We start from the raw sequence: 14546 nt of genomic DNA on the forward strand, positions 1-14546 counted from the left end.
AATTCTTTATAATTATTTAATTTTGTTAGCATCAATGTTTCTGGAAAGTTTAGCTGATCCAAGCCATTTATATTGGAACTTTTGATAACACCTAAGTTGTTTGGAGAATAAATATACTTGTTAGTTATTCATTCATTCATTCATTTACTTAATTTTACCCATAACAGCTTCATTAGTACATAGAAACTTGGCACTCTGGCACTAAATATCCAGTTAGAATTTTGAAAAGAAAAAAAAACAGCTAACTAATAAATCAAGCTTGGCTTATGCTTACTTAGAAAAATTATTTTTTTTAACCAAGCTTGACTTTTTGCCATAGTATCTGTGAAAAGATTTTTATGTATGACTACGATAAATAATTTAAAACATATCAAAATGGATCCAGAAGTGATCAAATCTCTCACAACTGTCCAGGGAAAAAAGCACAATGGTTGCAGATTCAAGTTATGTATCAAAGACAAAATATATAAAAGATAAAAATCCAATTACTTTTTAGGCAGTAACTGATCTTGAAATAGAACTGGTAGAACTTTTATCTCTATTTCTCTAGGAGGGTGTACAATACATTCCTTGTTATACCCATCAAAGGAGTAAGAGCATGGACAACATCTGGCATAGTATCACTGTAGAGAAGCTGCAGTCTGTTCTGAAGGCAGATCAGCAGTAAGTCAAAAGCTGCTCTTGACAAGATCTTCCTTGTACAATCTCTATCTTCATTCTAATACAAAGCGCTACTAACTTCTTTCCGCCTGTCAGTGGATGATTTCCAGGGCCGACACTCTGCTTACTAAGGCTATAATTGGAGCTAGATGATCTTAAGGTTCTTTCCAACCCTAACTATTCTATGATTCTATGATACTGTCACGTCTTAATATTTTTTTTCAGTATGCTGTACTTCGGTAACCTGTCCTAGCCAATCTCCACATACATTACAACACAAATGTAATAATGACACTGAATAGAGCTGAATATTTCTATTTCCTTCAGAGGGCATTGTATCTGTTTTAGAGTGAAGAAATATGCTATCTTGAATTGTTTTCAGTTTTGTTTCAATTGTATGCCTCATTGCCAAGTATGACAGAATATATCATATATTCAGTCCATTCAGGTATCTGCTTTCCATTTTAACAGCCTTTTTGATATACACATATAGAAGAGATGCACAGGAAAGAGCAATTATGAGAAGCCAAAGAAATGGGACAGAAATTACAAGACATAATTGTGATCCTCATAATAGTGGCACAATCACTGACCATGTATTATCCTGATGTGCTTTGCACTAGTCAGTAATTCGTAAAGCTGAGAAAAAGAAAAAAGAATGAAACTAACATTTATGAATGACAGGAATCACTGACATTAGTGGACTTATTTGGAGCACTTTGTGCAGCTTTTATCATTGAAAAACAGACGAAAAAAAATGAAGTTTGTTAGCAGTATCATGTAATATGAACTATTTCATGTGTGACTGAATTGGAGGTAAAATAAGTAATGACTTAAGCCCTCCAAATTGTCTTTTAAATATGCAAATCATTCATGAAAAAAGTATCAATCTACTGAATACACTGCTAATTGCCTCCACAAAACTAAAATAATGGGTATTACCTTACCTGGGTAACCTTCTCTGTTACATTGTGCGTTCGGTCTTTCACCTTAGGTGCAATAATCGCTTTCTCTGAAGAAGGAGGAGATGAAGATTTTTTTTCACTTTTGATATCTGAAAAGTTCAGTGTGAGTTGAGGAATTTTGTTGATTGTACTGTATTTGTTGAGATTTGAATCTGATGTGGATCCCAATAGACTTGACTTGATATGATTAAAAGGCCCTAAAAAATAAGAACATACACTCAGTATCTGACAAATCCAGAGAAATAAGTTAGCATTAATGTTTAAGTGGAATATGTCAAAATGACAAGGGATAGATAGTTGTTAATAAATAATTTTACAAATTATCTACATTTTAAAAATAACTCTGTTGCTAATGAGAATCAAATCTAGTATTGGATGTAAATAGAAAAAATCCTTTACATAGAGCCCTCAATATTTTTTAAAAAGTCAGTGGATTACAAAGTATGCAATGCATCCAGCCTTACTTGTTTTTATACTACTGGATATGCTAGTATGCTCCATTGTAATGCTGGCTGAACATAAAGGCTATATTCTCATTTCTTTATAAAAGTGGAAATGAGATACAGTTATATAAATGTGTCTGGACTGAGCAAGGGCTCTATTATCACATCTGTACTGTTGCTCATGCTTACATGATAGTTAGAAACACCTTTCGGTAAACTGGAAAATTGAGTAGACCTCTGCTCTACCCCTGTTGACTCATCAAGTAACTCCATACTTAACCAATAAAAATATTAACCTCACATTGTCCTAAAAGCCTTTAGTTTTGGCATGTCACAAACTCACAAAATTTATTTCTTCAATTGTCATTGCCAGCAAAATGTTGAAAACAACAGGGATACCCTTATGTAGAATATTACTGGAGTATTTAATATACACTTAAACATACTACTTTAGTGCCTCGTGATAGATAAAAAAATGCAGAGTTTGTATACTTCATGAGGTACATATCCACTATAATTATTCTTCTCAATATTGGACAGAGTTCTTTGTGCAACAAGAAAACAATACAACAGATTAGAATACTTGTTTTGTACTTTCTTCATAATTTTTGTCCAGAAGCCAAAGGTACTCACAGCAAGAAAGATTTTCTTTTGAGAGTAATACTGGTAACAGAAGAACTATGAAGAAGTTTAGGCAGTGAAAACTGGATCCTGTTATGTATTTAAGAAAAAATCCAGGTGTTGGAGTCAGTTACAATGTGTCTGTGTCTGGGATCCAACAGTACTTCTCATATCCACACGAAAATCTTACTGCATCCTACTACTATTACAGGCAAAAATGTGATGCTTTTCCTTTTGACTGTTTTGAGGGGGCTTTATTTGGTCTGCCTAGAGGGAAACAAGTATGGGTGCTATGATTAAGGAATAGCCAGTGGGACAGGATTTGGCCTTTGGGGTAAACTGCAGAGTCAACAGCAGAACAGCTGCATTGTGTTTGTAATGTGTGAACAAGTGAAATTCAAAGCAACCAGCTGCCTGCAGATAGCTGGAGGGAAATATATCAGGCAGTGCTGAATTTTACATCTTTCTTTTTTTTTCTTTTTTCTTCTTTTTATTTGCTTTCTTAGCTTAGAAGGATTTATACACATGCTTTCTACCTCTTAAATTCATGTTAATTTTATGTTAATCTGGGCTAGCGATAGAAATCTGCTACTACTCCATTTTGAATTTAGCCACTGTGCAGAAAGGAATTTGAGATAACAAGGGTAGCATGATAACGATTTGAGTACTCTCCTGGGAGAGAGCAATCCAGTGGTTCCGTTCTCAAGACTTCCTTTATTTTGTCCAAGGATCATCTGATGTGAGATAGACAAAAAGTTGTGGGTAAGTGCTCTAACCACTAAACTACAAAATCAGTTCTTCTTTTCCTCCTTAGGCCAATGAACCTAGTATATTATTTTTGGAGCAGTTTCACTGGAAAAAGGAAGAAAGCACTACTTTTCTTCCACAAGCAATCCTAAAAAGCCTGGTACTGAGGACAGTGCCAAGGAATTGGAATATTGTGCTTGGACATCTTTTGGCCCAGGTAGAACTTGAATTTATCTTTTACGTCATCTACATAAGTCTGTACAAAAGTGGGTTTCAAAATAAATCAGGGCTGTCTCCTCACAAATTAGTGAAATGGCTAATCTGGCTGGTGTGTGTTATGCATGTAGGGTCAGATTGCAGCTTTTCAACTCTACTTCCCTACATAGTTATAGCAATTAAAAATTTTTGAATATTGAGTAGGTTTAGACATGAGCTTGCTCTCATTTGGGGCCGTTTGTTAGGTGAACAAAATTCTTGATACTTAGGGAACTCAAAGGTAAGAGGAAGCTAAGGGAGCTTAGGCAAATCCATAATTAGTAGAAGATTTATTTTTTTAATAGTAACTCTATAGATGTTTAAATGGTATTGAAGCTTTCTTTTCTGGGATTTAAATTTTTTATTGCTTCTATTCCAAAGGGAATTATTCTCTCCTTTGCTACCTAAAACTCATGCTCTAGCCTGTGACATTAGACTTAAGTTAACTGCACATGGGAATAAAACCTTGGGGTTTTTTTCCACCTTCTTTTGATTTAGAATGTGGTGATAGGTATGTATGTATCTCATTGATAATGGTAATTAATTGAAAGACATTACTAGCTTAAGTAGAGCCCAGGCTGGCAGCTATTGAGCTGGTACTTGACAGGTAGTGGGCCTTTGCTAGTCTCTCTCATAGCAGAAGCAGAAAAAGAGGGCAATAACAAATCACAATTACAGTTGACACTAATTGGCATCCTGATTGACAGTTTCAGCAGAGTGGCCAAAAATTGAATGAGCAGGAAGAATGGCATGTTTCTGCCTACCCTACAAAGGAGATTCTTTAAGGTTAAGTTTGAACTTAAGTTTTTACAGTAGGATTCCATTGTCCCTGCGTTCACAATGCATTGAGAATTGATTTCACTCTCCTGAGCTGTCAATCCATCATCTTCCACCATCAGTAAATACATTTATAAAAGTTGTTTTAGATTACAGAGACTGTATTTTTTTTTCCCCACAACATTTTGCCAACATACACATGAAGCAAATGCAATGATTTTGTAGTCCACAAATTGCTTTACAGAATCTACGTCATGCACTGCATGCAGTTTATAGAGAGAAGACTTTACTAGGTACACACACTTTTTGCATCATGCATGAAGTCACAAACCAGTTTTCAGACATAGCTACAAACATTGCAATTAAACTGAATACTTTTGTTCTGAATTGCTTTCTAGAAATGGAGGAAATCACTTAAAAATATGTTCAAAAGACGTAGCTCAGTGCTGGTGAATAGGAAAAACTGCACTAAATATTATTTATACATGAAATTGGCAATGAAGTTCATGCATGCACATTTTAATACTACATGAAGCTTGAAACCATACCCCCTGCCATCCAAGAACGTGAAACTAGTTTTAAGGAGAGAAAGGAGGAATAAGTGAAGATACTTCCACAAGGCTTCTTATTACCAACTACTTCATTTTTGAGATAGTTAACTGAAAACTAAGCACCTTAAACCAACAGATTGTTAGTGGCTCCTGCCCAACTTTGACAGGAAAACTCCTAGTAGCTTCAATATTTTTACCTGAGTTAAATAACTGAGGTAAAGAACTATGCTATGTTCTATCTCTCTCCCTTCCTTTTTTTTGGAATGAACTGATAATTAAGTCAGATGGCCATTTAAGAGATATGCCTTCACTTTTTCCAGGGATTGGTAGTTAGTGCTTTCAAAGGATAGTTAAGGGAATAACTACATGTTTAACAAACATAATTTAAATGATGCGCTTGGCCCTAGAGAAATCAGAATGAGAATGTTGCATTTGAACATTTCATACAGCAGGCAAAGTAACATGCCATAAAGTGTGGCTGTCTGAAACACTGGAAGGTACAGTCTAGATGTATACTTTACCTTTGACATTGCGACCATTATCTGGGTTTCAGCATAATAAAAGTGAAGAAAAAGAGAGAAAAAAAAGACAACTAAAATCTACATCAGAAAAAGCAGAAAATATTGCTTCAAAATATGTATGTAGACTTTTAGTTAAAATGAAATCGCTTTGACAGCTGAGAGATAATCTGTAGAACTGTTTGTTGTAGATCAGCAGGTAGTAGGACTGGCTGAGGCACCCCAGCTGCGGGTGGCAGTGCAAACTGGATGACTGAATGGGTGTGGGGCTGTGCAGGTGGCCCTACACAGGCCCCATGCATGCCCATGACCTGCAGGACGAAAGGTTTTTAACACAGCAGCAAGCTGAGCAGCACCTTTCTGAGCAACACTGAGGAGAAAGATGTATCTTAAAAGCTTCTTCAGCTCTTAGGTGCCTTTCTGCAAGGTAGCAGTGGGAAAGCTCTGTCCTCACAGGCACACCCACCCCTGAATCCTCTCATGACATCAACCCTATTTGGGGAGAATATTATTGTTCTTGTTGTTATTATTTAATATTTTTGTAAAGAAGCTACACATGTGGATAGGTAAGCACCACCGCTATTCACGGGTGTACAAGGTGGCCCACAGGCCCCCCCTACCTGGCTCCTGCAGCTCAGAATGGATATAATGCTGGGTGAGGTAGCGAAGGAGCCGGGGCCAGTCACAGGACATGGCCCTGCCCCTCTGTGCCGCTGGCCACTGTGAACAGGTTGCCGGCTTTCAAAGGTGCACTGGGCTCGAACTGACATTCACCTGAAGTTTTGCCCCGCTGGTAGGCCACCGCTGAGGGCTGAGGTGACTGTGCCCCTGTCCACCCCAGCAGCAGGCTTGTCCCTGCAGAGGTCTAGCCTCAGCCCCACTCTGGAGAAAGGCTATGGCCTTTGCTTGTGAGGGGAACTGGGATGAATCTGGGCCTTGTCTATGGTGTTATGTCACACCTGCTGCCTCTCTGGTTTTCCTCAGCTTCCCATGGACCAGGGAGTTTGGGACACTGAGCTGTAATGCAGATTTTGTAGGCTGAGTTACGCTCAAAAGCTTGGTGTGTCGTTCCCCTCCCCCCCCCTTTTTCTTTTAAGACTGCAGGGATGTTGCTGAGGGAGCTTTCTGAAGAGAACAAACTTTCTGAAGAGTCCTGTGAACAGGTACAAGCCTGCAACATCTGGATTGCTGGCATTTCAGGTGAGAAGGGCTTGCTTGGAGTTTGGGTTGTAGGTGGGAGACACAGTTCCTGCCCTGCTTCTTTTGCTGTAAATAGGCAAATTTAGAATGGAATTCAATTGAATACACTCAAATGAATTTAAAATCCTAAATTGTCATTTTTACTGTAATACCTTTCAGCATGTAAGTGCCACAGCTATGATAATTTTACAGTGATAGGCGACTAGGCTACACAAATTAATTTAACACATGAAATAATTTGTATTCTCAATTGCGTTATCTTGCAAGAAAAAAATTTGACCATGGGTGAATTACTGTAGTTAATATTGAGCTAAATAATGCTGTTCTGTCAGAATTCTATTATACTGGTTCAACTAATATTACTTGAACTGGAAGAAGTGGAAAAAAAATTAAATGCAGTCCTGAACTGCATTTTCAGACAGAATAGTAGTTTTCAGTGGACTCAGGAAAAATCACCGTTATTAGGATCAGTAAACAAAATAAAAATGGAATGGAAAATATATTAAACTTTGTGCTTCCTTGTGTAGTAATTTAGCTCACTGGGACTGTAGTTTACTTTTGCTTTTTGTATTTTACTTTTGCTTTGGTCTTTACATACTCCAGCACAGTATCTTCAACTTCTGCTCAGAATCTTTGAGTCCAGAGAAGACGACTTAGGCTGAATCTTGGTTGCCTAACTTACATGGATAATTTTTTAGCAACAATAGGGGTTTATGGCTCAATGTTCAGTAAGGCAAGCAGGACTTGCTGGCTAAATTTAAACATCTTTTCAGCATAAGGTGCCAAATTCTAATATGCTCGGAAGCAGATGGCAACAAGTATGGTTACTAATTCTAATGCAACTCTGACAGCCATACTCTGTCCTGCTGTACTGTCTTAGAATATGCATGTATGACCAAAAATTAGGGCCAAATTCTCTACTATTTTGTAGCTTATGAAGAGTGAAGTCAGAGTGTCAGTGCTTTATCAATTTACACTGTAAATTATCACATTACATGAGAGACCATAGGAATTCAAATGAATTATTTACTCCTCATAGTAAAATTTATTTTACTTAGTTTTTAGCATTTGAAAAAACATTACTCAGTGAAATAAAGCTAGAAATTTTTGCTTCTCAATGCAGCTAGCATTAAATTATGTGGTGATTTTTGCATGAGCTTTGTACCACCATAACCAAAGAAACTTATTTTTACACTTTTTTGTCATAGAACTATATGAAGATTGAACAATTGAGAAGTGCTATAATGAAAATAAGTTCTGAAAATAAAAATTGACATAACAGATATCTTTAAATATGTTTTATTTGAACTTTTTTTTTTTTATATATCTGTGTCAATTGAACCCAAGATAAAGCTTACGCAGTGGTCCAAAAGACAGGCCAAGGTTCAACTCTCCACATCCTGATTTCGAAATCTTGGCTTGAATGTGAACATAAAATATAGCAAAATGGTATGGTTTGGGATGGATTTAATTTAACTTTGGGGTTCATCTGAATTGACAAAAATCAGCGTCCAAAAGAAACAGAAATTAGAAAAGACGTATTTAACCATTATATTTAATACAGGAAGAGTAACTGGATGGAATAATTAGTTCTGCTATTCTAGGAGTTAATCTGGGTGGCAGGGAAGCATTCGGACTTATATTTTAGGAGATGTACAGAAGCAAAGAGCACTTGAGGCAGATCTTCTGGAAAGCAGGAGAACTTAAAGGAATTTTATATTTGTGGTCAATGTATAGGAGAAAAACAGGCAATCACTGAAAGTGAAAATTCATTTTCTTGCTTATTTGTGTATCTGCACACAGTCTTCCATGACATATGTGTTTGAAATCTTAAAATACTCCCCATATATTTCTTGTCATCTGGCTTGAATAAAAATTACACAATTTGAGTCATTAGACCACCAGTAGCTGCTAAAGTATTGTATATGTGGCACTTTTTCTGCAAAAGCTAGTTTCAGAGGTGCCTCTCCATTCACAAGGCTTTCAAACCTCTGCTAAGATGTTTTTCCAGGTTTCTCAAACTCCCCATCTCTAACAAGAAATCATGGACCACACTCCATGAGTTTGTATAATTAGGAGAGACAGTAGAAAAGACAGAGAATACATCATTGTAAATTTTGCTGGTTGTAAGAGCGTACTAACACAAAGAGAAAATCACACTTAACGTGACTTTTACGCTAAGTATTTTGCCATTTCATTGAGTATTTCACTAAGCCTTACACAAAGTATTTCAGTGGAGTTGCTAAAGATATTTTGTCCAGTGTGAGAGAAAATCACATCTAAGTGTTGGATTGGTGAATATAAAAAGGAACATATTAGAGATTTAAGAAAAATAAACTGTTCAATCTCTGAAGTAGTGTTTCATCAAAGATAATCTAATATATGAGATTATGGGACAGAACTATGCAAACAATTTTAACTTGATAACCTGACTTTCTCCCTTCCCCCTCCCCAATACCAATATTAGCTTTAGGAAGGTTGGGCCCTATTTTGCTATATTGCATAGAGAAGGCAGATGGTACTGTGAGTAGCCCCTTGATTTCACTAGTCTGTGTAGACATGAAAAGCAGTATTTGGTGTAAATAAACCTGTTATATTTGGGACCTTAATATTTTTAGTGTGCCTTAGAATGTTACAGGTGATTATATTTAGTTTTGCTTACGAAGTAATGATAATTATTTTCTTAGTACATCAGGGAATACTAGATTGACTTTCTACCATACCTTCACTTGCATGACGGTCCCTAAAAATGTTCTTGGGATGGACGTTAAAGCCTTCTATGTCATGTACTGAAGACGCTCGCCGTATGCTACAAATGCTTTCCTTTGATCTGGAATGGGTTAGTGGATTGCTTGTCTGTATCATATCAGGGTAAAGTCTGTCCCATTGCTGTTTAGGTGATGAATGGTCAAGAGGTCCTGATATATTAACCAAAGGTGAACATTTACTGGGTTGAATTAGTGCTTTTGTATCATCCACTTCTGAAGGACTACAGCTTTCTTTTGTAGGTGATTTAAAGTGCTTCATTGCCACTGAGTCGTCGCTGTGCTTAGATGAATCGACTATCACTGCATCGGGGTCTTCCTGTGGTAAAGACTGCTTTCTGTATGTTAAAAGTCTCAATCCAGGTAACCGGAACCCAAGAAGTCTGCCTACATGTCAATACATAAAAAAAGAAGAAAATATTACATTATTTTTTTGTCATGAAAATTGTCTTTTTTTCAAACACAGTCAACATGCATAATTATAGTGATAAATAATTGACCTATTCCTAATAAATTACAATGTTTAGCAATGGGATGTGTAAATATGGAAATATTATTTAGCTGTAAGTTTGTTACAGTCATGGTTTTAAAGGATGTAATATTTCAGTCAGACCCAAATTACTGAACTCAGGATAAGGTTAGCAGCATTTATTCTGCAGTCCCCTTTTTAAAAGAGAGAAGGTATCGTTTCTGATCGTCCTTTCTAAATTAAAAATCTATAAATCTATAAAAGGCTGCTAGAACACATCAAACTACTTTGCTTGGTAGCTGTTGTCCTGTAATAGGTATTTGTGGACTCTGTTATTAGTGGAACTCTGTGTGCTTAAAAGTGAACTGCTGATTTTTTTGCTACAAATTAATCAGGAAGATACTTGTGTTAATCCTTCAGGGAAGAAAAATAAGTTGTGTAACAGTTTTATCGTAATCCTTTCCAATACTTGCATCTTACAGTTGAATGAGATGTGTACTTTGAATGAGTTTAAAATGAAAAGGAACATGCAGGAAGAAAAAAACCGTGACACAGCTCTCAAGCCTCAGTTGCACCTGTATAATGCAATTATCTTTTGTACTTTGCATGAGAGTGGACTTAGTTGGGCTTGGTATATTGAATAGCAGGGTAGGCTATTCTGAATGTGTGGAAAACTAACAAACAACTTTGTGTAATCATAGAATGGTTTGGGTTGGAAGTGAACTTAAAGACCATTTAGATCCAATTGCCCTGCTGTGGGGAGGTAGTGGTAAGAAATGTCAATAGCTGAGAGGAGGTGTAAAATATAGTGCAAATAAAGAAAATATAAGGAAAGAACTGTAAAATCTACGGACTATCTCTCATAAAAAACATAAGCCCAGATAGCAAATATTTTAAGGTATAGTGTAACACAACTCACAGATGGAGGCACAGGGACTTCTGATGTACAGAAAGCATAGTAAATAATTTAGAGAAAGAAATATTTTAAGAACAGAAAAATAAAATAATTGAAATTACCAGATGCCATTGCATAAACAAGTCTGACTTATATAATAACTTCTTGTTGCTCAACACTGCTGCATGAGTGTTTTCCACAGTGAATCAATAGCAACATTATTTTTCAGAGGACATTTTGAAATGTCTTGGTTTTCCCTCTTACTAGGATAAGAACTTCTGTTTTGGATAACATTTAATTTTTTTTTCAGTCAGTTTTAACCACCAGCATTCGTAACCTGCTAATGTTCATTAATATTTAGCACTAAAACTTATCTTCCCATAATGAAATGTTTTGAAAGTCTTTCGTTGGTGCCTATGCCCAACAGTAAGTGTAGTGCAACTGATGACACAGTTGAATCATTTAATATTTTAAAATGAATGTCCTATATATTTAATATTTAATTTATTTTAAATTCTAAGTGAATGAAAGTGAGAATGCCCTGCACTTGTTAAAGGAAAACCTGCGTAAGAGCTAAAGTTGCTATACTACCTGACTACACAGGTCCATCTAGTACACTGTTTAAGAGCTACTACACTGTGTTATTTCTCCCAGTAAACTTACTCAGTTTCTGTCTATCTGCAGTTAGAAACTTTTATTGTGTTGGAACTGAATGTTTGGTGTACCTTACATGATTTTGTTTCAATGTTTTTGAAACACAGTTGTACTTTACCTGTAAAGGATCCTATGGGAAACAGTTCCATAATTTTTGGCATTCCTTTGTGAAAAAGTACTTCTCCTTGCTTGCTATAAACCTGTTGCTTTGGTGGTTCTTATGATAAGAAAAATAGCTATTAAATGCTCCCTTTTTATAGTCTCAGTAGTGTTTATAGCTTTTTATACACCTATTGCATTCCTCTTTGTATACCTCCTTTCCAAGCAGAAGAATGCTACTGTAACTGTATTGTGTACTTCTGAACATCCTTTGCACTCTTCTTACTTCCTTTTCATTTCTAATGCATGCAATTTTGACAGTGACCTGAGGTACTTCCAGAGTTGGGATCAGTGTAGTGTCATAATGGCTTTTGATTTGATCTTAGTTCCTTTCCTTGTAATTCCTAATATTTGATTGCCTTTTTGAGTTACCTTCCTAGCCTGTGCTGATTTTAGATACTTTCACAAAAACTGAGAGATTTCTTTCTTGATTGGTAACAGATAATTTAGTCTGTATTATTAGTCTGTATTAGTCTATCATTAGTCTGTAAAAAATTTTGTTCCCTGTTTTAACACTCGGCCGCTCAGTATCATAGGATATGTCTGTAAATCTCATATCATATTCTGAATAATTTTGTGATATCTGCAAACATTCTTCCCTCACTGCTTGCATATTTTTTATCCAAGTAATTAATAATGTGTTAAATAATAAAGAACCAGGGAGTGTCTACCTGTAACATCTCAGTATTTAGAAATCCAGCCATTTATTTCCACCCTTTCCTCCCCTACTTTAAAGTATAAATCCATGTAGCAATTTTTCTTGTTTTTTTTTTTCCTGACAGCTTCTGAAAAAGCTTGTTGAATTCCAGTGTTTAGCATTGAATCTATTGCTCCAATGCATATACATGCAAACAGTACAGCAGGCAGAAACCTCTGTGACATAAAACCAGAGTCATGCATGTTTTAAACAGCAGCTAGAGGTGCCAATTTTCAGTCTGCATAGTGATAATCAGCAGAGTGCACTTTGGGAACATGTGTATTTCTTTTACTTACTAAGTATACTTTAGCAAATTGCTTACAATTGAAATTAGTAAAGTATATAAAAAAAAATATTATTTTAAAATGCATGCAGAATTGAGTTATAAAGCAGCTTCTAAATCAATTTTGAAAGCTTATTGCATCAGAAGTGAAACAAATACTATAATTATTTTTTCATCAATTACATTGAACTTAAAAATACCATTCATAAGGTTTTCTGGCATTAGACACCATTAAAGGCTTTTTGCTGGCACTCTGTTTTAGTCATATTCATGGTGGTGCAGATGGTCTTTTCTGCTTCACCAAGTTAATATGACCATGTTGTACTGCATTACTGATTTAGCTGTCTAACTGCAGTTCAGCTGGAAAGAATACTCAGTGAGAATTTTGCTTCTTGCTAAGACTCTTGGGCACAAAATAGAAAGCTTAAATGAGCTGCTCTTCTTTAACTGTAATAAATGGTCTCAAAGTTAAAATCCCTATTTCTATTTTTTAATTTGAATATGCTTTAGAGGAGGAGTACTGTTACTCTTCTTCAGTGCATAGATAATGAGCTACATGACGTTGGAAATCCAGTTCTCTCCTGCAGTACTGCAGCTAAAGTTACCAGGAGGCCCATTCAGAATTTGTCTGGTCTATGTTACACTTCCTTACTCAGTACAGTAATATTACAATTTGTCAAGAAGAAAATCCATGGCTTTAGGCCCACTGTTCCAGTACATACTAGAAAAGTAAGTGGAAGCTTTCCTGGCATACTGAGTATGGGGGAAAATCTTTTGTTTGAAAGTGGACAACTCCTGCTTTGTGTAGCTATGATATCAGAGCAGATTTATCTTGGCTTATGATACTAAAATGTTTTTGAGATGCAACTAGCTATTTGCCATAAATATACAGATAATATTACATTAAAATCCTTATATTGTACTGAAGTTGGAGTCTAGATTGCCAAGTTCTTCTTAGTGCTGAGTCAGAAATTTGTATAATCGCGGCTTGCTAAGAGCAACTGAAGAAAGTAGTTGAATCTGAGTCACAATTCCAGGCTTATGTTCCACCTCCTCCTTTCAAACCTTGCTTCTCTGAATAAGCAATATGCAAATGAGATAATCTGTTAGCTGCATTTATTCCTTGTGCTAGCTCAGCTAACCCTTAGAGTTTCTAAATAGTAGAACTCAGCCCAAAAATATACTGCAGATAAGAAAGGACACTTCTAAACTGTTTGCAGACATAGTTATCTCCAAAGTCCCAAGTTCAAATTGACTTTTCTTGCCTCCTGAAAGAGTTTATTTTTTATTTCTATTTCATTTCTGGGGAGATCAAAGGAGAAGATATTTATAGTAAATAAAATGCTTTGTTTAATGGTTTTGTGAAAAAGTGTAGGAAAACCCCCATCTTTATAAGAAAAAAAATAATAGCCTTGCTTTCCTGTAAGTATTGAAATGGGAAATGTTAACATTGATGGAAAATTGCAATTCTTAAACACTATATGCCATCATATAGAATTCTGCAGGAGTGAAAAAAATGACAGTTGAACCCAGGACAGTTCAAAGACCTTATCAACAGTTATGATCACGTTTGCAAATTTCCTGCCACATCAACACAAATTTCATTTTGAAAGTGGCGTATTCCAGTAAAAACATATAAGAAGATTTTTTTAGTAGCCTAATACATTTGCACGGCAAGTTAATCCACTATCTGTTCTGTGCAAGCATTCTGTAACAAGGAAGGGAAATGATATTTGGTCTGAATATTGCCTTGCTACAGTGAAGGTACTGCTCAAACTTCTAGTGATGAAAAATGGATACTTACATACTAGACACGATGGCAAAGTCGGAGAAATGCCTACAACCAAGACAGCTGTACTTTCACTACATTTTCTTTAGTATTTTTAG

General features: G+C 35.9%; 1 protein-coding gene across 4 annotated transcripts in view; it reads right to left on the reverse strand.

Annotated features, from left to right (window-relative positions):
- Positions 1-14546, reverse strand: part of KCNH7 (potassium voltage-gated channel subfamily H member 7) — a 240819-nt gene that overhangs the window by 69071 nt on the left and 157202 nt on the right. For 3 of the 4 annotated variants that reach the window (XM_061452031.1, XM_061452012.1, XM_061452004.1), the window contains 3 exons: positions 9461-9889; positions 5541-5561; positions 1608-1822 (listed from right to left, as the gene is read on the reverse strand). In XM_061452031.1, coding sequence (XP_061308015.1) covers positions 1608-1822; positions 5541-5561; positions 9461-9889 — 665 coding nt within the window. The remainder of the gene's footprint in view (positions 1-1607; positions 1823-5540; positions 5562-9460; positions 9890-14546) is intronic. The other variant, XM_061452021.1, reaches the window with a different exon arrangement.

The sequence above is a fragment of the Pezoporus flaviventris genome, unplaced genomic scaffold, assembly GCF_033815535.1.
Source record: "Pezoporus flaviventris isolate CSIRO_AGI_PZ_B2104156 unplaced genomic scaffold, CSIRO_AGI_Pfla_v1 ptg000001l, whole genome shotgun sequence".
In the NCBI taxonomy this organism is placed as follows: Eukaryota; Metazoa; Chordata; class Aves; order Psittaciformes; family Psittacidae; genus Pezoporus; species Pezoporus flaviventris.